The sequence below is a fragment of the Tinamus guttatus genome, unplaced genomic scaffold (genome assembly GCF_059628265.1).
Source record: "Tinamus guttatus ecotype Peru unplaced genomic scaffold, ASM5962826v1 Tinamus_guttatus_pri_ptg000052l, whole genome shotgun sequence".
Lineage (NCBI taxonomy): Eukaryota > Metazoa > Chordata > Aves > Tinamiformes > Tinamidae > Tinamus > Tinamus guttatus.
Window position 1 is genome coordinate 10660642 of NW_028288586.1, and position 24392 is coordinate 10685033.

The following is a 24392-nucleotide window of genomic DNA, read 5'->3' on the forward strand; positions in this document are numbered from 1 at the left end:
ACAGAAATACTATCACTGCAACACAGTTCAGAACAGCATGAGTTTTGTCTGTGCAACTCAGTAGATTAGGAAAAAAAAAAAAAAAAAAAAAAAGGCAAAATATGAAGTCATTGCCCATTCATCCTAAATAAGATTAAAACCCAAAAGGCACCACCAAAAAAAGCACAACATACAAGATTGATCTAAAATAAGTATGATGATATTGTTATGGACAGATGATCACAAGCAATTGAAAAAATTACACATTGGAACTATGGTTACTGTCTCTTTATAGTGATTTGCAATGAGCTGAGAACACACCCTGACAGCTACCACAGCTCAGCTAAGAGGAGCAACTTAGCAAGCCGCAATGATGCTTCAAGCAGCAAAATTATCTACCCACACTCATGCTACTACATAGATTCCAGACCAACCCTCCAACTGGGAGCAGGACACAGTGTGGGACATCAAAGAAACACCCAAAAAGGGGTTTTTGAGATGAACGGTTCTCACTCCCAGACATAATCATTCTTCAGGTCTCTCCTGCTGGACACAAGGTCTTGTTAAAAGCCTTCAATACTCTCTTCCCTCTACCCTTACAGCAAGCTGAACAATAAAACAAGCTTTCTACCTGAAGTTTTTATCTAAAACTTAATATTTAAAAGGGAAAAAACATTCTTATGTCTATTTCACACTAAAAATGAAGATGCCAACACAATGCCACTGTGCCTCTCCTGGCTTTTTTTTGCCCATGTCTTCCATTCTTGAAAGGCTCTAGGATGGGAAGTTGACTAGAGAGCTCTTTAAAAACAGGAAATAAAGAGCAGGACTAATTTAGGAGATTTGACCCTATTTGTCACCAAGACTCCAATACAGAACATAAAGTTCTGCAAAGAGCTTTCAGGCTCCACAGTGGGAGCATGGAAAGGCTTAACCAGTTAAAACTTTCAGCACCTAACAGCAATAAGGATTTATCCATTTTCCATTCTTTAAATCCTTTATCCATTTTAAGAGTAGGATTTAACTATTCTTTAACTCAAGTAAAATCTTCACTTGACCTGAGAAGAGATATCAGTACAGTCTAAAATCCCCAGTAAAGGGGCTGCTCATCTCCTCCTTTTATTGTCCACTTTACTCCCTGCACACATAGACCCCTCCCTTATGAGGTTAATTCCATCCTTTACTCTTATCAGATAACATTTCTATGCACACATACATATTGCATAGAGTATTTGCAACATCTAAGAAAACTCAGTATTTCCCAGAAGCTGTTCAAAAGACAACATACCTAGAAAATGTTTCTTCAGGCAGGTATTTCACCTGCTTAGCCTCAGTACGATCCTCTGGTGCAGATACATTATTTTCTCCACGCCTCAGTCTATTAATTGCTTGACAGGAAATCAAATATGGGGAGAAGGAAAGCTCCTGAATACGGGACAGAACTATGTCTTCTGTTGATTGTGAAATCAGAACTCTAAGGATAGCTAAAATTCCAGAAATCCATAACTGGACAGTGCTCACTGATGCCTAACAGAAACACAAAAATGCAAAATATCACTAAGAGTGCAAAAAGAAGCTTCACAGATACCATAAAAACTTAAAAGTCTCAGGTTCCAAAGTTGGACTTGGTATAAGGAGAATCATTTAATTATTAACTTACATTGAAAAAATGTAGCACTATGATCCTCCTACACCCCTGATCCCCCAACACAAAAGTAGTAATCCATAAGAAGAATTCTCCTGCTTAAAGTGCTCTCAATTGGCAATTCTTACTATTTCTAGTGATTTCTTTCCAAAGATCTGCTCCAGGTGCTCTAGCAGCACATTGAAAATAAAATACTCACTAGAAGCCCTTCAGCTGCCCCCACAAGCTCCCATTACTTGCCATTGTTTTAGGAGTAACAAACATGCTCCGTAACAGCATGTCCACTGGGCGAAGGGATGAAGGAGCCAAAATTTCAAACAAAGTGTTCAGTACTCCCAACGCATCATGAGAATCTATTTGCATCTGTTGAAAGGCAAAAACAGAAAATTTCTAACTACAACTACAAATAACTGCAACATGACCATTTCATGTTTTAGACTTCTCTATGACAACCTGTGCATAACAAAACTGTCCTTTATAACTTACAACTTAGAGAAACCTAATTCCATGAAAATCAAAGTTTCATTGCAAGTCTTCCTAAACATGATGCGGGTCCACAGATAAAAACTGTATGAAATTCAATACATGTACTATATATTTTATTAGGTGAAATGGACCATATTTAGAGAATGACTGATCTTACCCAGCATCTTCACAGGGAACAACGCTGACACAACAACAACTAAACGCATCTTGGTTATGAATAACCTTAAGCAGAAAACTAGGACAAAATGTCTTCCTTAAAAGAACAATGAGCAGGTACAATGGTACTGCCCTGCAACCATTGAGGTAAAAATTTCACTAAAGGAAGCAGTTGATCAGTTGGCAATTAAGTGTTTTATAATATAGATAATGAAAAAAAGCAAAGAACTGTGTATAAATATCTGATTTTGGCAGGAGTGAAGCAGAAGAACAAATGCACAACCAGGTTCTTCTCAGTGGTGCCCAGTGAAAAAATGGGAGGAAACGGACATAAACTGAAACACAGGAAATTCCATGTATAAACATTTAAAAAGAAAAAAAAAAAAAAGACACTAGAAGAGGGTGCCCAGGGAGGTAAAGTGTCCGTCAGATGAAGGGTCCGTCCTTGGAGATGGTCGAAACTCAGCGGGACAGTCCTGGGCACCTTGCTCTACTGGATTCCCATCTCTGAGCAGAGGGACTGGACTTGGATTATCTCTACAGGTCCCCTCTAAGATGTACAAATCTAGGAGTTACACTTTTAGATTATGCTTTTTCTCCTCATTAGAGAGGAATGGAACTAAACCCACTGCAGTTACAAATAAATCATTTTGACATTCTGTAAATATGGAAGAACTTTTCTATCATTTACTAGGTGCTCTAAGGAAGACAGAATTGTGTACATCAGTGCATAAGCACAGAACAGATTTTATCAGGAAGTAGCCTAGGAAGCTGACACACACTTTATACATTTCAAACATAACTTTCGTCACTTCAAAAACTTTGCTTACCCTACAGTAAATTTTTCTTCCAAATACATTGACACATTCAAGTAAGTTCTTGCAAGTTTTAGTTTTTCGTCTTTATAAAAAAAAAATACCAAAGCTGTAATACATACAATATAATGATTATTTAAAATGTTGAAGATTTAATATATATCTACATATATGTATAATACCTGTTGTTTTGCAAGCATTGGAAGAATAATGTCAGCTATTTGCCGGGACAATCTTTTCCATTTGTCTTCATTTTCCTTATGGCACTGTTGCAATACTAAGATGAACATTTCTAGCACCTAAAGTCCAAAAGAACCCAAGTAAACAACCCCATAGAATCAGGAAACATGTAAGCAATACTTTATTGGGAAAAATATTTTATTAGCTCTATTGTTGCTTCATTCCTCTCCCACAAAACAAGATACAAGATGTCTTAAATTCATTGCCTTAAACTACCAGCATTCACATGCTTTTCCTAGCAATTCAGGAAAAAAGAAAGCATCAACTTTTTTTTTTCCTTTAACTGCACACACTGTATGCACCCAAAAAATAAAAAAACTACATGAGAGTAAAATAATATTCTTAAAATCCTATTCTTAACTTAAAAGATTCTTAGTTATGACAGTATTTTCTTTAAGGAATTTTCCACTTACTCTTATAAGCTAGAAAAAAATGCCTTCATGTTGTTTTTTTAGACTGCAAGACTTTGTGCAAAGACTAGTTAAACAATTGGAAAATGGGTAGTAAACGGTGCCAAACTACCTATGCAACAGAAGAGGGGCCATCATACACACACCTTCTTCATTTGAAGTACAGATTAAGTTTAAGTGCTGGCCCTTTGGCCAGATTAATGTGATGCAGCGCATTTGCCTGGGATGTGTCACCTTCCATGAGAGCAGGTAACTAAACCCCCTGCAGCAAGGATCACGTCCCTAGAAAAAAGTACTGTGGCCTTGAGGGTTACCCAGCCACTGCCCAGAGCTTGTAAACTACATCCAGTGGCATTTCCTATGCATTAGAGCACGGAATGGGAGTTACAAAGTCAGTGGTGTGGGAAGGCAGGCACCAAATGGGTGGTTTTCAGTAGGCTGCAGGTGCCACATGAGGATGTGTTAGCAACTGCAGCACCTTATGTAACACTGAGAATTAGCCACTGCTTTGCACCAAGTGTCTGCTGTGTCATTTCATTTAGTTATATAAGTCATTTTAGGATTATAAAACTACAAATTCAATAGAAATATGTGGAGACATATAATTATCCTAATTTTAACATGTATTTCAGCAAATTATTTTGACTTGTCTTTGACAAGATGCACTGCCTTCCTCTCCCCCACCATTCTCAGAAAAAATATGGCTTGCACTAACATATGCTGGAATTGCATTTTTACAAGATGAAAGGAGAAGAACAGTAAGTTGTTCAATGCCTGATAAGGCAGCAAGATACCTTAATACCTTAAGTTATGTCACTTTTCAAAATTATTTTGCTGCTTTTCTACACAACGAGAAAAGTCATTCTTATACTCCTATATAAGGCATCAGAATCCTTCCAGACCCAAAGGTCCACAGCACAGCGTACTGTGCACTGTACAAATATCAGTCTCCTTATCATATCTATTAACCTACTGTTTATGCAATCTGTATTAAAACCACCATCTTCATCCCACCTGGAGCTTTCCAGTGCTTGTAGCTATGGCTAGGCAATGGCCTATGTTACATGTACCATAGGGATGCTGCTAACTGTAACATCCAAAAAATGTGTAACGTGACTTAAAACAGCAATTCGTACATAGGCCAAAGGTTACATAGAACTGCCCTACCTTTGCTTCCAAAAACATCTATGCTTACCCTCCATACCAGGAAAAGTCCAAGCACAGAGCTCAGCTACTCAAGCTTTGTTTATTAGCACTGATTGAAGTCTATTTTAGTAGTCAAAGCAACAGTACCTTTCAGAAAGCGTAAACTGAGACACTTGTTTGTCCCCTCTCTTACCTGGTGGTATTGAATAAGTCTCAGCAGCATCGACACTACCACCTCCTTCTGCGTTTCCAACTCCTTCCCAGCATCAGCTTTATTTGTTCCTCTCAACACAAAAAGATCATGAACGATGGGCTGCAGAGCTGGTATTGCTAAAATAAAGAGTTTTTGTTTTATTTAAGTATGAGACAAAACATTCTTGAGCAATTTCATCTTGTTCTAACAGTTCAGCTAACAAAGAAAATGATTCTTAAGTTTAGTTGCACTACCAATGCCTGAAGTATACTTACTTTCATAACTACATCTTTACCTTTTTACTTTTAGTGAAACAAAATTTACATTAAGAACACGTTTGCCATTATCACAGAGATAAAAATAGATACTTTTCTAATATGTTTCTTAACAGAACCACTGAAAAGTACATGAAAGAAGCTTCTTCTAGAAAGATGCAAAAGTCCTGAACAAATTGAATCACTAATTTCTTGTATTAAAGGAGAAAACACAAACACACGCGCACACACTAGTGCTTTCTGGGATGATTAGTACAACCCCAGTTTTCTATAGCTTAGCACACTTTTAATTATTGCTCAATTATTGCCAGGTTCCTCACTACAGAGATTCTTTTTTCTTACCATGTGTAACAGCTTTCCTCCCACTGGCCATGATGCCATCACACAGCTGAATGATCTTAGGAATTCCAATTATCTGTTTTGAATGATATCGCTCATAAGACAGCAATACCAGGAAAAAGAAGATATTGGGAATAATAGCTTCAGACTCCCTGAAAACAAAACAAACAAACAAGCAAAAAATCAAGTTTGAACTGCATAGGTCTGTTCAACGAAAAAATATTTGTTTACACTAAGAATTTTAGAAAAATGTTTTCTTCTGACTTTATTACTTTTTTCTTCTCCAAAGATTTTTTTGTTTTATTTGGACCACTGTTCACTACCACTAGAAATATATTATTTAATAACACGACACACAATATAGTATTTCAGTAGAAACATTAAATGTTTTGGGATAAGATGCATGTAAACCCACTGTTCAAAGGATCTTTCTTCCAGTTTCATACCTGAACTGTCCAACTTCAATGTATTCAAATTGTTTTAACACAAATCCAATAAACACCTAGAGAGAAAGTAAAGTGTTAAAGAGGTGTACACAACAGAAACACCACATTAATTTCCATTTAAAAGTATCCTGACACATGGAGTTATAAAAGCGCATGTTTAGAATGGCACTGAAAAGCATATTCACTTATATCTCAATCTAGACTATTATAAAATGTCCTCTCTCTCTCTCTCTATTTATAATAACTTGAGAAACATATTGATTGGGCAGGTTAGTACACTCTGCATGGATTCATGTAAAATTTTAGCTAAAAGCACAGCCTATGCATTTTTAAATGTGATTGTTCCTTATTTGTTTAAATATTTTGTGCTATTTGATGCACATTTAAGAAACCAAAAATTGTTACTCAAGAAACCTAGCCCTGAACCAAGATAAAAGCCATGCACTTGATATTCTCTACAACAATTTACAGGATCTTGTGGTTTGCAACTCATACTATCAAATACTGTACTGAATAAAACACTTATATTTTGGGTTATGTTAAAAATTGGCTGTTTATATAGACATATAGACAACTACAAAGATCACTGCACTTGTCACCAGATTCCACATCACTATTAAAATCATTTAATACTCCTCTATTATGATGGTTCATATTAGTCATACTCAAGTAGTATTTCTATTTGCAAACAAATCTGTAATTTCTACTCGATGATACTGATAGTACTATCCAGACTGACTTTAGGAATAAAATGATATAACTAGCAATCCTTAAAGGGTTGTTGCAGAGCTTATAAATCAATTTATATACAACAATAAAAAGGAGAAATGGAAGTTCTTAAGAGCAGGGTGACAGAGCTTCCTCTGCCTTTAAGTCTTTGTTTTCACTTGCAATATAACGTATAGATAGTGGCAAGCATTTTTTTCATTTTTTTTTGTATCTGACAAGTTTGCAAAAATGATGAATTACCAACCTGATCTGAATCCAGAAGACAGTAGTTAACTCGTAGCTGAACCAGTTGAGCAAGTAAGTCTAGAACTTGTCTTTGCAGCTGTACTGATGTTGTAGTAGTGTATTGTTTTAATGCTTTTATGACAAGGGGTTCAAACAAACGAATGTGATGGTGAATAGCATTCTGTAATAGAGAGATTTTTAAAGTAGTCTAATATCTGAGCAGTTCTCCAGTTCAAAAGCAAACTACTTTTAAAAAGGAGGAAGTGTTTTTAATCTTGTGTATGACTTTCTTCAGTAGTAACAGATGCAAATACCTTATCAGCACGATGTTTTGTTACACTAGTAACACCAGTTTTTATCTGCGCAGAAACTTTTTGCAGCACATCAAACCACCTATCAAGAAAAAGGAAAAAAGAAAAAAACGCGTAAAAGGAGGGATAGGCAGACTCATCTTAAAAGCATATTAAAAGTGCATTGTTTACCAACTCTTCTTCATCAATTACTTTGATAATTTTTGTAGAAGAAAACTAAAAACTACAAATATATTTACTTACTGCACACTGAGAGCAACAGAAACAACCTACCATAACCTTTGGTCAGATCAGGTAGGTCTGTGGACAACAAATATTTAACAGGGAATGAATTTCTGGTGTTTTTGGTTAATCATTTTCTGCCTTTCCTTAAGGCTTTTGACTGCTTGCTATAATTAGCACATTAGTAAAAGAATGTTAAATAGAGGCATTTAAAACTACTACACTTTTTTAAAATGGGATATCCATTTTAATAATTTATCTTTGTTTGAGGAGACACATCAGTGATACAGTAACACAGTGCCTCAGTCAGGATTTCATGACCACAAAAAATGACAAAAAGTACAGAAAAAATAATTGACAATGCAACAATTTCAAGTTTCAAAGCCCTCCCCATGACAGTTGTATTTATGAAAAATAACAACTGAAAAAGACACTTCAAGTCAACATTACATCATATGGGAAGAAAGAGTTACCCTGAAGCATCATGGTCTTGCTCAGCCTGAACCATGTTCCTCAGACTAGCATCAGCAAGTGCCTGTGTAAAATGTGTATATGGTGCCATGAAGCAGTAATGATAGAGGCCAGGTCTCAAATTAGATGAACCTAAGCGCTGAGCTTTGCCTTGGGATTTGCTGGGGTTTGAGGACAAGCCATCGTACTGAGAAGCCAAGTTTGTCCCAAACAACGTCTTCAATAGCTAGACGAAAAATGGAAAGAAAAACAACTGTTTAGAAATATAGACATAAGATTTGAAGAAACATAAGAATTGGCTCCTCATCCCCCACAAAAGACTCGCAAGCGAGGCCATCACAAACTGACAACTACAAACTGGATCAATGTCATGAGAAATAAGACAGCTTAGGGAAGCTAGACGAATTAAAGAAACAAACCACAGCTCATCCCCCAAAAATATGGTCTCAAGAATGACCATTTAACAACTCAAGATGGTCTAATAATGCAAATCTTACACCTGCTCCTCCACCCCAAAATTAGGCTTTGGTGACTTGAAACCAAAGGTTTGACTAGAAATTTGCAAGTCCATCAATGAGGCAGCTCTTTGTTTTCTAGATCTTTTCATCTATTTAACTAGCTACAGGAAACTTGAGAAAGTAGGAAACAAACATTTTCTTAGCATTAAAGCAGCTCCTTGTATTGCAAGCAAGTCAAGAAGAAAAAAGATTATTCAGGTAGTATCAAGTTTCAGAACAAGTCATGAAACTTAGAGAAAAAAACATGCTCTGTTTGCTCCACCTGATGTACCCTAAAGTGTCTTTACCACTGCCCTTCCCTAAAAATGAAAGGCCATTTTCAATGGAGAAGCACAGGGCGTCAGGCTAAACTTCCAACACACAAATATATTAGCTGCTTACCTGCTGCACACAAACTGTTGCCATGGTCGGTTCCCTGTTAAAACACGATTTTAGGTATCCCAAAATTTCTTCTACACACTTCAAAAAAAAAAAAAAAAAACCTCATTTAAGTGCCTTTGTTAGAAACATTACTATAAAAATAGACAACAGCACAGGTTTTGATTACAAATGCTATGATTTTTTTTTCTGCTATAATAAAGACCACAAATATCAGGTAAATTAATACTATTCAAAACAAAAAGAAATACAGTAATTTTATACCTTTCCAATGTCTTGAAGAGTTGCAAATTCCAAAATTTGAGAGAGAACATCTAAAGCAGATCGTAAGAAACATCCAAACTTTTCATTACTGTTCTGGAGATCCAAAGTAACCTTGTCATAAAAGTAAAACAATTTCTTACTTAACAGTTCCCGAAAAGGGAGAGGAAAAAAAAAAGACAAAAGCAAGAAGTGGGTATAGGCACTAAATAATCTGCTGCCTATAATTTCAGGCTAGTTCAGTCAATACCAGTGATATCCTCACCCTAACCCCTCCATTACTGGTGAAAACTTTGGACTTTGACTAGTTAAAAAAAAAAGGGAGCAATAAAAACATGCCACACTCATACAAGTCAGAATATCACATCCCTGTGGAGTACATCTTCTATTACTGGACCTAATGAGGAAAAAGCTCACCCATCCTGGAATAAACTGCGGAGACAACAGACACTGTGACCCATTTGGCATGGCCAGGACGGCGAAGGATCAGTTAGTGTTTGTAATAGCAGCAAAACAAGCTATAGGATGACAGTGTCTATGAGATTGTGGTTGTGTTTTTAAGCAAATACTTGTTTGTCTGTGGAAACAGTATGAGATCCTCAACCCACAAGAAGCCTTGGAGCTTCCTGGAGCTTGAGCTTCACTCAGAGGTTGTTCTTGGGCTGCAGCTGGAATCCATTTTATTTGGCATTTTATTTTCAGTAAAGCAACACATGATGTCAGTGTCTCAGCAGAGGAGTGTTTAAAGAAACATGAAACAAGTGTCTGACATTTTATTTCACCCAAACTATATTATGTGGTACCTTATAATTAGCATGGGTAGCTTTTAAGACATCATATAACTTCAGATACGATGGAAGATGATAAAAGCTTCCTACTGATGATGATTTACTTGTTGGAGCAGGTCCTGCAGCATCAGTTTGCCTAGCAGCTTAAAAAGCAAGTATTTTAAATAGATTAGCACAATATACTTTATTTAAGACACTCATGAATCATAGAATCATAGAATCATAGAATGCTTAGGGTTGGAAGGGACCTCTAGAGATCATCTAGTCCAACCCCCCTGCATACGCAGGGACACCTAAAGCACGTGGCACAGGACTGCATCCAAGCGGGTTTTGAAGATCTCCAGAGAAGGAGACTCCACAACCTCTCTGGTTGTATTTCTCTCTGAAATACAACTATGTATTATGAAAGCATTCAATTTGCCATATCTGAACTATTAGACAAAATATCACAACTAGGATAAGCTTTCAGATCCTTAAATACATATAAAAATGAAAAAAACGGAAAGTCTGTGCAACTAGAAAATGAGTAAGTATTCCAAGAAACTAACTTCCCATGAGTGAAGAAAAGTTAAAACAGAGGGTTTATTACTGACATGCAAACACAATTTCCAAAGCATAAACACCATGTATTTCCTTCACTGATTAGTACGACTTTAAGATTCAAAATCTTATTTTCCAAGAACAGTGCAGGCTACTCCTGTCAAAAGCTCCAAAGCAACTCTAACTTCTCAGTAAAACAGATGCAAACACTGTTTTTTATTTTTAGTGAATGGCTGAGCGGATTCAGAAAACCACTGATGAGAAAGACCCTGACGTACGCTGCTTCTAAGCAGTACGTAAAAAAAAGAAAAGAGCACACACAGCTGGCTTTCCTGCAATGCAAAATTGGTTATAATTTGAGTTTGGTTGACAATAAGCCACTCACACTTCTGAATCAATATTAGAATTCCAGAAAACAAGTTACTCAGACAATTATATCCTCTCTTCATACTGTAAGCATACTCCTTTTACCCCTCCCAGCTCTTATGCCCGTGTAAATAAATATGCCTACCTGGACTAGTTTCAGCACCCTTTTTCGGGCTCATTGGTACAGAAGCCTGTTCTACAGATTCCCTCTCTTTCCCTTTCCTCCGAATTGGACTAAGAGAAGGTGGATTTGTGAGAGAAGGTAACGCTGCCTAGAATTGAAAGAAGCATCAGTAAGTTTTACCCACAAGTATCTCTTCTTCCTCCGCATAAGCACAAGTATGTATATGTTTTGTTTAAAATCACCTTTATTTGACTGTCAGTTAAATCAAGTTATCTCAGCTTTTTGAATAGGACATCAATGCCCCAAGAATTTTAATACAGTCCCTACTTTTCTTCTGAATTTTGGAATAAGCCAGGCAGAGGGCATCAGAACTCAATGACTAACATTTGATTCTAGATAACAGAAATGTAAAAAAAAAAAAAAAAAAAAAAAAATTTATACATCTTGAAAATAAAAAACAAACAAAAACACTAAGCCTAGTAACATTACATTACAGTCATTAAATAAATCTCAAAATTTAGCTACACCCCAAAAAGTACCTCATAGAAGCTATTTCAGAAGTGAAAGTATTTTGCAGAACATTCAAAAGGCAGAATAATTATCTTTAGTCCAAAAAAGTGCTGCTACTGCACTGCAGCCAGCCAGCCAGCTGAATCAAAGTCAGCAAGAGTTTCGCAGAGGACTGAATTCATGTTCCAAGTGAAATTACCAGGAATAAAAGGTTCAAAATTTAAGATAACATTCCAATTTTTGCAGAACAAAACAAAAGCTTGTCTGGGTGCAAAAACACCACACTGAACATCTTTTCATGTTGCTTTTCTACATGTAGCAAAGTCAAAGTATAGCAGATAGTTGCCTGTATAAATTACAGAATGCATAGCTCTGTACTACAACTACACTTATGTGACATTATTTTATTATTTAAATGCTAACCTTTACTGCTGGGCCAGGAGCAACATCATCCATTACATGTGCACAAATATTAATGACCTTCAGCAGATGAGAAAACAGCTGTTCCACTAAAGTAACGAGAGTTCGGTCTGCCAGGGCTGGCCAGGGCTCCTCCTGCTTCACAACACCTTGGTTAGCATCTTCCTCAACACTCCAGGGATTCTTTAAGCACTTGGGAGCACTTGCTGCAATCGGAATCAAATTACGTGAAAAATAAAAAGAATTGAAACTTGCATTGTAGACAGATGTACATTCATCATCTCTATACAAACAGGTAATCGAGTAGAAAAAGAGAAAAGAAATCCTATAGCTTTTTCTTTTTCTTTTTTTTTTTTTTTTTTTTTTTTAAGACAGAGATACATGCAAAACATTAAACAAAAAAAAATCCTAGTTTAATTTAAAAATGTTAATTTTTGTACTGAAGGAGTGACACTCTGAGGCAGAATTTCATGAGGAATAACATACGACATTGTTTCCAAGTTTAAATTTTACTGTGACTGTACTTAAATGAGTGTGCCCATCTTTCCTTCCCATCTCACAATCAAATCGTTTACCAAAAGGGATAGAATCACAGAACAAAATAGAGACAGCACATGCTCTAAATCTTGAAAATGAAGTATAAAAACTATACTGGTTAAATTTGGAGGCTACACTAATGAAATTGTTATCCTCTATCATCCTAGATTCCTAATTGTGGGAGTGAAATTTAGCCAATTATTTCCCATTGTACTTGTTTAGTTGGTAATTCTTCCACAGGGCTAACAGTCATTATATTTCAGAGTCTCTTCATCATTAAGGAACTATATCCCTATTTTCAGAACATTTTCCACTGCTGAGATGCTCTGAAATTGTATCTGGTTCCTTAAAAGGACAGCAACTCCTGCAAGCTGGTCTTATCTGCAGTGTTTATTAAAACGCACACCCTCCAATCACTAATAATGAAGCTAAAGGAAAGAGCAAAGTAGCAGAGATCCCTAGGGAATTCCCAGTAATTTTTATAGAATTATTCTAAACCTAAAAATGAATTAGGCTGTTGCAATGCACTCGCTAGCTAGCAACCTCATGCCTTTGAGAAGATTATGTTGTAGTTTCTAAAAAACAATCACAAAAATTTAAGTTCTAGTACAATCCAAGTACAAAAGGCAACTAATGACTTTCAACTTACAGAAGAGCATAAAGTGAAACTGGAAGAGATGACTATCTCAGTTACAGTACTGGCTCCTGAAGATAACAAAATTCAACCTATGCATCTAGCTAGCAGCTGTGAGTGACCTGTCTAGCTCATCATAGCTTTCTTCTTTCCAGAAGGTACAACTTTCTTCTTCCTTTATTTCTTTTATTTAACCTTGGAAGTATTTTGTTGGGTACAATCAGAATGGGGTAAGATAGAGGCATTCTGATACCACCTTTCTGTTCCCCCACTACCTGCAAGCAAGTTTCCAGTCAAGATCAGTGCATCCTGATGCGCAGAAAGGTCCAGCGGGAACCATGCTGATGAAAGTAGGGAGAGCACCATGCCAGCCATTCCAGTGGAACAGCCCTTCTGAGCTTCATCTGAAGGGCTCGTCTGGGAAACACTGAAAGTTTAATTGCAGAATGTTATGAAATAATTTTAAGTAAGGTTAAAGGTTCAGACAAATAACATTTAAGCAAACTACTAATCTTGAATAAAAAATAACACTATAAATACTATAAAATATTCAATACTATAAAAATATTCAAAATATATTTGCTAACTGATCTAGTCCTAAGCAAACTGCAATTAAGATACTTGCAAATACACAAGGTACAAATAAGTCAAGCAGTAGCACTACAATGCAACAAGATACAAAAAGGTAATTAATCAATTGCAATCAAATCTTTCAGATTTGATTGGACAAACTCTATTAAGGTCCTAGGTTGCTGCTTCACACCATTTCCTTTACAATAATTTTAAAGGATGACACCCTGGCCTTATACCCTTCTGTATGAAGTTTTAAAATATCAGTTAAGATAAGCAGTACAGCAAACACCTAAAGCAGAATTTCTGATACCCAAGTGTCCTCCGTTTTTATAAACGTGAACCCTAGAAGTTGAATATTGGATGAAGGAACGTACCCACAGTTCCATCCCACGCTCCAAGTGCAGATGGGAAATGCTGTGGAGAGAAGACACAAGGCTTCACAGCAGCCAAACTGAAAAGGGAGAACAAAGTCAGGATCACTTAGTTTCACCAGTGGAAGAATTAGTGTGTTCATGTGCGCGCACACACACACAGGGAAATAAACCCTACCGCACTACACCTCAGCACTACACTTTAAATACAGCCCATAGCATAGAAATAAACAGAATCATGATACAAAGCTACAGACAAACATAGCCAGAAAATAATTTTATCTGAAGGGGGAAAAAATATACATAGTTGCTATAACGGTTGACTAAGAAAACTGACCGTAAGCGCCCTGGTAGTGGATGTTGTCAATGCATGGGAAATTTCTGCAACAACCCTTGAGAGATTGTTTTCCATAGTGACATCTGTTGAACTTTGCACCATACTATAACCTCTGTATGTTCTGTAAAAAAACATTTATACTACTCACACATGTTCTTAAAAAACAAAACAATACTTTAATCAGAAGTGAGTATGGCTTAATTTACCATTACATATTTTAGAGAGAACTTGTTACAAAACATAAAAAAGTAGATTCTAAATACCACATAAATATATTTTAATAATTTTGCTTCTCCACTACAGAAAACAAAACAAAAAAAAACACCATTTACTTAACTAATTTATTCAGAAATCCCCACAATTTAGCATTATTTTTTGCTTCCACTTAAGCCCATCTCACTTTTTTGCATGTTCAAAATTGATTACTAAGAGCTATTTTGCATTTGAAAGAACATATTCCCCATAAAGATCTGTTGTGACCATACTGCTGTATATAAATATGACATTATCAAGATCCTGGAAAAAGTGTATATAATTAAAAGTTTACATGACAAACTGACAGAAGGAAAGAGCTGACATAAACATACAAGTCAGTCTGTCTAAAAGACTGATATCTAAATTGGAAAGTTTAACAAACTGTATCTGACAATGAAAAGACAGCACTGAGGTCACACTATTAATATCAGATTTAATTCTGGTACTACAGAAGAGACCTCTGCAGATACAGTCATTAAATAAGGACGTGAAGACTCAGAAATCCTGATAAATACACCTGAAGAACCATAAAGCACACATGATTAGCTTGCAAAGTTGCACTAGTCCAATTTAATGGGTAAACTGGATGGCATAGGATCAAGAGAAGATGTAAGCAATTACCAAAGAAAAATAATTACCTATGACCAACATGTGAGCACATCACTACTGTGTCACATACCAGTTTATGCTTCACTACATCTGCAAGGGCAAGCAAATGCCTTTGGAGGACCCGAGCTGAGATTTGGGTCCACAATACTTTTAAAACTTAGACAAACCACATATTATACCTTGTGATAGTGCTCACTGCAAAGTGAGATGGAGGCTGGGTCTCGTGCATTAGTAGTTTCAGGTAGACACTGCTTTGATCTCTTGCTACTGCCACGACTGGATCAGCCTGTCCTTGATCACAGCTATAAAACAGCTTTGGAACAAGCCTTAACGACAATTGTCAAGAGGGAAAGCATTATTCAGAAGGGATTTTAAATACAGCTCACAGCTACGCATGCCAGCTACATGCATGAAACTGTTAGTAAAACTCACACTGGTCGAACATTATGCAGAACTCACCTTCACATGACTACTCTTTATAATAAACTAAAACGTTCGAACTTGTACAAAAGAATAGTTGTAGGCATGTTAGATCAAAAATATACATATGTCACAATGATCTAAATATATACGATACACACTGTGATACTACAAAAACATGCTACTACCTCTGCAGCATTTCTCTCTCCATCCTCCCCACTACCTCTACAGGAATCTTCCCCACTGACACCCATGTCAACTGAAAACTAGCTTCTACTAAAAATGGTACTTTGACTGATTTTGTCATACTGAAAAATTTAAACGCACAATAAAATTAATTCTGCCTGAAAAAAAAACATTTTCACCTTAAGCAAAACCAAAAAGCTACTGAACACATTTATTTTTAAGCTCAGTGACAGTGGATCCAATTAATGCTCATTTTGGCTGATTCAAGGGGCTTCTGCAAAATTGAAAACTAAATTTTCTTGGAAAGGCAAGTCTCTTCTCTAATTAGAGCACATATTCAATACACCAAATCAGTATGAAGATACAGAAAACTGACCAGTAACCATTCAGTTTAGCAAAGTAACTGCAATTCCAAACCATGTCCCTGAACAAGAGCAATTAATGCTAAACATGACACAGCAGTTATGACTTCTTTACCGAGTTTTATTGTCCTTTATTTGTTATTAGGAACAGCAAGCAATTAATAGTCTGAAGAACTAGGAAGGAGACTCCTCTGCCAATAAGACATTCCACGAATTCAATATTAGGTGCTCCCAACTTACTTATTTAAATCTAAAAGCAAAGTCCTTAAATTCAAGTAAATTAAACTACCAACCAATTATCAGTTTAATGTTTTTATATGGATATTAATTGAAACTCCAATGGGTTACAGCAAAGCCATTCTTTTCAGCAGGATTAGTTACTTTACTATAATTAATGTGAAACACATACTATTTGTAATCATGAGGACATCACAGTGATCAAGCGTGAGTACAACTCGGTAAAACTGCTGAATTTTAAGCTGTTCAACTACTGTCAGGATAAAACTGAACAAATCACCAGACTTGAGGCAGCTGCAATTGAACACGACCCTCAGAATGCAATATGGTTGATTACAATTTTAATGCTATAAAAATAAAGCATGATTGTCTGATATTTAAGAACAACCCATATTCTAGATATCAAAAAGCTAATGCACCTCCTATCCCTCATTTAAATAAAACAAAATACATTAAGTATTTGTTTTTAGTTTTAGATACACAATAACATGCAAATCTCTTTCTAAACTCCTTTGTTTTAATACATACCTCATTAATGAGGCTGCAGCTACATGTCGCACTCTCGGATCTTCATCTCCAAGTAGATGGATTACAACATCATTGAGCACTCTCTCCTGAAGTTTTAGAAGCTAGGAAATAAATTAGCACCACAAAGTTCACTAAACAATTCTTCGTAATTCTGACCACATTGTTAAAAAATTGTTAATAAGTGAGATTTTTTTCTGTCCTACTAGTCAGTAAGGTGATGTTTGCTTCCACATTGATGAATAGACCCATTTTGATATTTTATAAATCTTTTCACATTTCTGGGAAAGGCATCACACCATCCTGCCCCTCCCAGTTCTCTTATGCCAACCATACTTGTAACATAAATCAGTGTTTACAGAATTTAAACATTAAGTGCTGAAACTGCATTTCCACCTTAACCTAGATCCACCAAAAAAGACTAATTATTAATTTACTTACACCAGTATAATGATGAACTCCTCTGTGCAAGCTGTCTGTTTTTCCTTCCAAAAAATTGACTAGTCTATTACAAAAAAGAAGAATTTGAATAATCAGCATGATAAGGGTAAGTAGTAAACACAACTTTGGCTATCATTATAAGACAAGCTATGTGCTAAATATAATCTGGCTAATCTACCAGAACAATTATGTTTAACTAAAAAACATTATTTATACGTGAGGATTTTATTTTCCTCATGCAAGATAAATCAGATACTTTTGAAAAGAAGTTAACACATTCCAAAAGTCACTCCTCAGAGTAATTTGGTCTGAATAATGCAGGAAGACTTTTTCTTTCTGCTTGGAAGAAACTGTAGAGAATGAGGGACACAGCAAAAAACAAGTGGCATTGTATTTTTTCAGTATAAATCATTATTACATGAAACCTGAATTAGGTTTGAAATGTTATGATCTGATTACAGATTTTTAAAAAGCTAAGATAAAACAAACGATCAAACTAAATACAGCATTATTAGAACTGAGCTTGGTAGTGCAGTGAGTGTTAGTTTCCTACCATCCACATCAGGAATCCAAGCTTCTAAATAAGAAGCAGCAGTCCAAATTAATTTTATAAAACCCATTAATTTTTTTAGTAACTTTTCCATTATGCTCCCAGCCACCTATACACATTTGCTTTCATTGTAGTTACAATAAAACTAGAAAAATACGCACACTTACCGAAAATCTACCTCTGCAAGTGTTTCCAGCAGTTCTGTTCTTACTAGCCAGTACGAGCTATTTCTCAGTGTGAGGAGGTCAACAACTAACTGTAAACCAAGTTCACTGTAACTGCTACTACATAAGCTCATGATGCAATGCTAAAAAGGAAAACAAAAAAAAAACACACATGCTCAGTTATACTATAGAACCAAAATGTGTAAGCTACCATAAAAAGCTGTTTTTATTTAAAACACACAAAATGTTGCTGCTTAGAAGCTAGGACAAAGTACTAGAGTTAGGTTCCTTTCCAGGTTAGGTTTATGTAATAAACCTAAAAACTGGGTTTATGTTATAGCTCGTAAGTGTACATTTATGACAAGAAATAGAATGTTTGGAATACTGTAACCAACAATCATTTTCTAATTGTTTCTTTATTTGTCTGCCTGGATTCATGCTTTCTACAATAAAGTTCTTGGACAAGAAGTCATTTTTTGCTCCACATTGATACATTTGAATATAACAGCATCCTATTCCATGACTAATACCCCTATGACGTGTGGCTGTGCAAGACAGTTACTGCTTTTGCTTACCCTCACAGCTGTACAAGCCAGTTTGCATGTAACAGAGGATTCATCTTTCAGTGTCTTCTGTAGCAGAGGTATGCAGTCCACTGGAGAGAAGAGATTTCCTTAAAAAAAGAACAAAATGAAATAAAGTAAAAATTTCGGCTAAATTTTTTTTTAAAAAGGCCTTAAAATAATTTGTTACCTGTTAAGCTTCTAACACTTGTAAGCCATTTTTCGACATCAAAACGGGACTTAATTAGAATAGAGTTGACAATTGTTCCACAGAGAATGGCAGTAGCTCCTCTAATCTGGGGATCTCCATGGTCAATGTAGTTCAGAATATCTGATACATATTGCTCTTCTGAAAAAAACAAGTTACAACTACTTTATTTCAAAAATACTAATCTAGGATTTAACTGCTAATCTCCTTACACTCTAATTCTAGGGAGCTAAGAAGTCCAAAAATCAATCGATGATCAATACTGCAGACAGGTGGTTAACTTACAGGGTGAGACTACGGGAACAACTGAGCTCATTATGTTCAGCATTTCAAGCAGGATGGTGTTTTAGGGAAGAACCTTACCTAGCTCAAACTAAGAACTGCTGAGAGTTCACATGACTTGTATAACATGGACATAATCTGTCTATCTAACCAGCTCTAGCAGTTTACCTTCCCCAAGTCTACAACTATTTTGTTACTTCTGGACCCAGCAGGGCTTTTTATTTTATGTGGTAGTATATACTCGATCTTCAAGATGAGTCTTTCTGCATAGTTACGTATATTACTGTGACAAACTATTGTATTACTGCAATAACTGCAGTAATACAACTGCACTGTTCAGTTGTATTTCTAACTGCACTTTTTTCTAAATAGTTTTAGAATCACTGGGGAATTTCACAGAATCATTGAGGTTGCAAGAGACTCTAGAGATAATCTAGTCCATGTCCTTACTCAAAGTTCAGCTAGAACCGTTGCTAAAGTCTATGTCTGATCTGGTTTTGAGCCTCTCCAAGGAGGAACGTAGCCTCCCTGGGCACTCTCTTCAAGTGCTTGACTACCCTCGCACTATAATGGGGGAAAGAAAAGGTTTTATTTTTATTTAAATGGAATTCCCCGTATTTCAGTTTGTTCCTATTGCCTCTCATCCCTTTGCCACTGAGTTTGCCTCCATCTTTTTTTTCTCTCCCCCATCAGTTATTTAAACAGGTTTCAAGTTGTTTGTTGGGGGAAGAGTGGTTTAGCCCAAGAGATACAGATCACTTTCTTCCTCATTCTTCCAAAACAGTTTTTAAGTAAGGAGTTAGGGCAAGGGCTACAAATAAGCCTAAACCTCAACCTTGCAAAGCCACACTCCTAGACCTTGTGGGACACATTCTCCAAGGACACTTTCTTTAATCTGCCTTTCACAGATCCCTGGCGTGTAATCTACAGCTCACTGACATCATCGAGAGCAAGTGACATACACATGTAAGCCGAATATACTATATACTATAAAATATGTAAGTTTATATATACTTAAGTTTTTAACCTCAAATGCAAAATGCTCTAGGGATGCTGGAACAATCGAAGCGGTTTTGGTCAACCTTCAGTTTAGCCACTATCCATATTCAAAGCTGTTCAATATTTCAAAATCCTCTAGGTTATAATGTATTATTCATAACAATGAACCTAACTGCCTAAAATGCATTTATAAGGTGATCTTCATTAAGTCAGAAGAAATCATTTTTAACAAAAACAAACCACTTTTGTACACTAGTCGTGCTAAAAAACTTTCTTCTCTGAAGCTGATAAAGAGCTTGAGCGCCTGATAAAACAAAACAAAAACCACCGCACACAAGCGAACTCTCACCGACTTGAAAATCCAAGAACATTAAATAAGGTGGTATAAACAGCAAACATACCATACTCTCCTCCCATGGCTTCAAGAGGTGTCTTATACAATTTGCTGAAGAAAGACTCAGGGTGAAGGGCAACAGCTGCTCCAACACAACTTACTGCCAGGGCTTTTACACTGACTCTCACATCCCTGTCAGGAACTAAAGCTTGGGAGGGGAAAAAAAAAAATAAAGCAAATTTAATAATTCCACATGCTGAAATTAGTGTAGCCTTCGAAGGCAAAGCAAGCAAGCCCCACTATTAGAGGCAGTAATTATAGGCAACATTCCTGAAAAAAAAAAAAAAAAAATCTCCTTCAAGTTAAAATATTGCCTGTCCCAAAGTTCTGCATTAGCACTGCATATTAACAATTAACCATTTAGGAATGAAAAAAAAAGGAAAAAGAATAAAAAGATAATTAAAAAAGGAAAAACCACATCAGGCCATACACATACAGACACTATAAAATGTTGGAAGCTAAAATGGCTGAATTTGGAGTTCCAGCTATGTCTTTGGAAATCTTCCATTCTCTGCTTTATTACTGCTAAATCATTTAATTTTTAAGGTCAATCAGTAAAAGAGTATTTCCTCTATCTGTGATATATTCAAAAAATTAGCTCTGAATTAAAACACCAATTGAGTGCTAGAACTAACTAGCCAAATAAAAATATTTTAATTATCACAAGGTTTGGCATTCTAAATATAATAAATTGGTAAAGAACATTAGAATTGGTAAAGAATATAGAGAACTGCATTCTTCTATATCTTTCAAAGAGTTTCTGTAGAGCAGATTGCATCTCAGAACAGGTTTCTTCAGCTTTTAATCACTAGTGGTTGTTATAAAAGAAGCAAACAGAATTCTTCAGTAAAATGAGTTCAAAAACTTGTCAGAATAAACTGATGACATTTACAACATCGCATGTTGAGACACAATTAATCAAAGAGCCTTGAACAGACACTTACCTCCTTTCTCCCCGGTGAGCAGAAAAGAGGCTGACAGAAGCCTAACGCAATGCACTAAGGGCGCAGCGTTTCCATCAGTGTAGTGACCTATGTCTCCCTTTACTCTGGACGGCTATTGCAGGGAAATTACAAGTTTACACAGATAAAAATTGCTCTTCAATTTAAATGACATTAACAACAAAATTTAGAGTACTGCACAAAGCAAAAACTATGAAGTTTAAATTATCAAATGTGTTAAATAGCTATTCAAAAAGAAGGTCCTAAAATTTAATCATATTGAAAAGTTCATCTCCAGTGTCACAGTTTAATTTTAATCAAAACTTCAATAGTTCCAGTGCATTTTCTGAATTACCCAGATTTACTGCTTGTTTGAAGCAGTTTGATAATTTTTGTCACGGAGCAGTGACCTTCAGAAGTGTTGTACCAGAGGCAATTAATCCTTCAGTTGTTTCCAAAAAAGCCTCACAACCTTATGCACTTTTGGACTTTGATTTCCACAGTAGGCCAACTTGATTTAACTTCTGCCTGCTCAAACCCTATTTTCCCTTTCCCCTTGCTAACACACTGTCCAATGTCAAGCTAAAAAACAGAGGAGAATGGATATCTCTGCAGAAAAGGAGACTCAGTAAGATAACAATCTCTGAGGAGTTTTGCCCTCACACATAGCTAGCTTCCAGGACAAAAATACTTCAGATAACAAACTAAAATCTCAATATACCCTGCTAAGGCACAAACATAAGAAATTTGTGTTCTTCATGGCAGTTTTGATGCCTTCAGTTTCACAAATTAAGCATGCATTGTGTTTTGCTTTTGCTGATGGTACACTTGCGTATTTACCTCATTTCAAAAAAAAAAAAAACAAAAAAAAAAACCTGCAAATCGGATTACTAACCTTGGTTGCTTTGTCCTATAATTAAGCATGCTACATGCATACACTTCCTAAGACTATCAACAATTTATTTTTTTCTCCATACTTAGCTGCTTTAACAGAGATTGTTGTGGCCATGACTCACCTTAGTCTCATGATCACCAGGCTCTACTGCATCTTCTTTTGATGTAAATTTATCTACGCTGCTATCAGAAGGCTGCCTACTATGGCTCATGGTTTTCAACAGGTGAGGCTGTTGAAGACCTTTCAAAAAAAAAGTATTTTCATGAAATACCATTTTAGAGGGAAATTAAAAGCAGTTTAACTAAGCTTCATTATAAAAACATGAAAATTGAATTAACACTGATCTAAAAAATTGACTTATTAGAAGAGTTATTTATGCCCACTGAGTTGTCAGGCCTCAGGGCAGGAAGTTTCATAGCACCTGTACCTGCTGTCTTTTCAAGGTGATATCAATTCTGTTTTTTTTTTTTTAAAAAAAAAAAAAAAAAACGCTATTTATTTAACATACCAACTGAAGAATTTCTGAAAGGCTCTGATGAATCGTCTTGGAGAATATTCGCAGGCTCTTCTTCCTCATCCTGCAGCTGCCCAATCTGCATTCCAGAATACTGGCTTTCAGTACCCTCCAAAACCTAAACAGTGCAAGGACAAAACTTAAAATAATTTAGCTTAGCACACACTATTAAATCTCAAACATGCAGTGTTAGTAACCCAGAAACAACTCCAAAGCAGACAGAGTATGGTGCATATTAGCATACAGCTGCATGCAGGCCCCAAAGCAGTTTTTCCTCCCTGTCCAGCATTTGAGTTCTTAGGGCCCATGGTTGCATCAGAGTCTCCCACTTGATTTATGAACCCGGATGCTAAGATTAAGAAGGTAAAATACCTGGAGCATTCACTTCTCTTCAAATTCCACTGTTCCCTTACTCTAAAGACAGTTGCCCCTCATCTCATCAGATTTTAGACATGATGATGACTAACTAAGCAGCTACAAACCACAGCCAGCAGCTTTACTGTCATAACTTGGAATTGGTCCAAGTTACTGTTATGTATTGGTACAAATAGTATGCGAACTGCCCGACATGTAACACTTTTGACAAGAATTTTCAAGAAATGCAACTTGATGGCAAATACCAGCTCCTTTTGGACTCTGCATTGCTTGCATTTTAGTTAGAGCTACAGCACCTACTGTCATCCCTTTAGTTCTTAAATCCTCACGCTTACAAGAGTTTGATTGTTGTAATTTCAGCAATAGTAAAGGACATATAACTCTTCCAGAGTCAAGCAGGCTTCTGTCAAAAATTTGACAATATTTGAAAAGAGAATTGAAGAATAGGTTCTAAATTTTAGTTCTCCTTTGCATTTTCCACTCTTTCACCAATTATACTTTCAATGTTGTTATTACAACCTCACTAGATATTTGCCTAGAAAAGATTAATTTCTTAAAATAGCTATAAGCATATGTTAGATACATTTGTTAGACATTGGTTAGATACAGAACTGCTACATTAGTAAATCATGCAGAATTTGGTCAGTATAGGAGAAATTCATAAGCTGGAACAGGAAGAACAAAAGCAAGTTGTGTTATCGAGTGAGAAAGCACAGGCAGGAAACAACGTGAAATGTTAGGTTTCAGAAGTACTCTTCTACCATTCCAAATTGATTCTTCACCCTTTAACACTTCCATTAGCCCTTCTGTACGTAAAAAAGGAAAAAAGCAATATATCTGTTAAAAAAAAAAAAAAAAAAGTAGAATGTGCTATTAATGGGATATCTATGTAAAGCCTTTGATACTGACATTCTTCCAGAAAGTGACGAAACTCTGGGCATTTGCCTTCAAATGACCTACCCATCAAACAGACTGATTACAGTCCTTTTCTTTTTAATGACTGCTGAAGTGAAAGTGTTAAAAGGAG

At 36.1% G+C, this 24392-nt stretch overlaps 1 protein-coding gene across 2 annotated transcripts in view; it reads right to left on the minus strand.

Annotated features, from left to right (window-relative positions):
• Nucleotides 1-24392, minus strand: part of HTT (huntingtin) — a 71135-nt gene that overhangs the window by 27454 nt on the left and 19289 nt on the right. For both annotated transcript variants that reach the window (XM_088540034.1, XM_088540033.1), the window contains exons 13-39: nt 22985-23108; nt 22598-22716; nt 21585-21696; nt 20648-20788; nt 18948-19106; nt 18770-18867; nt 18198-18337; nt 17481-17544; nt 17043-17143; nt 15489-15635; nt 14446-14566; nt 14112-14188; nt 13440-13591; nt 11997-12199; nt 11085-11211; nt 10049-10176; nt 9249-9359; nt 8988-9065; nt 8091-8314; nt 7399-7477; nt 7104-7265; nt 6131-6186; nt 5688-5836; nt 5071-5207; nt 3264-3380; nt 1865-1987; nt 1268-1506 (exon numbers count right to left, since the gene is read on the minus strand). In XM_088540034.1, the coding sequence (XP_088396160.1) occupies nt 1268-1506; nt 1865-1987; nt 3264-3380; nt 5071-5207; nt 5688-5836; nt 6131-6186; nt 7104-7265; nt 7399-7477; nt 8091-8314; nt 8988-9065; nt 9249-9359; nt 10049-10176; nt 11085-11211; nt 11997-12199; nt 13440-13591; nt 14112-14188; nt 14446-14566; nt 15489-15635; nt 17043-17143; nt 17481-17544; nt 18198-18337; nt 18770-18867; nt 18948-19106; nt 20648-20788; nt 21585-21696; nt 22598-22716; nt 22985-23108 (3488 nt within the window). The remainder of the gene's footprint in view (nt 1-1267; nt 1507-1864; nt 1988-3263; nt 3381-5070; nt 5208-5687; nt 5837-6130; nt 6187-7103; nt 7266-7398; nt 7478-8090; nt 8315-8987; nt 9066-9248; nt 9360-10048; nt 10177-11084; nt 11212-11996; nt 12200-13439; nt 13592-14111; nt 14189-14445; nt 14567-15488; nt 15636-17042; nt 17144-17480; nt 17545-18197; nt 18338-18769; nt 18868-18947; nt 19107-20647; nt 20789-21584; nt 21697-22597; nt 22717-22984; nt 23109-24392) is intronic.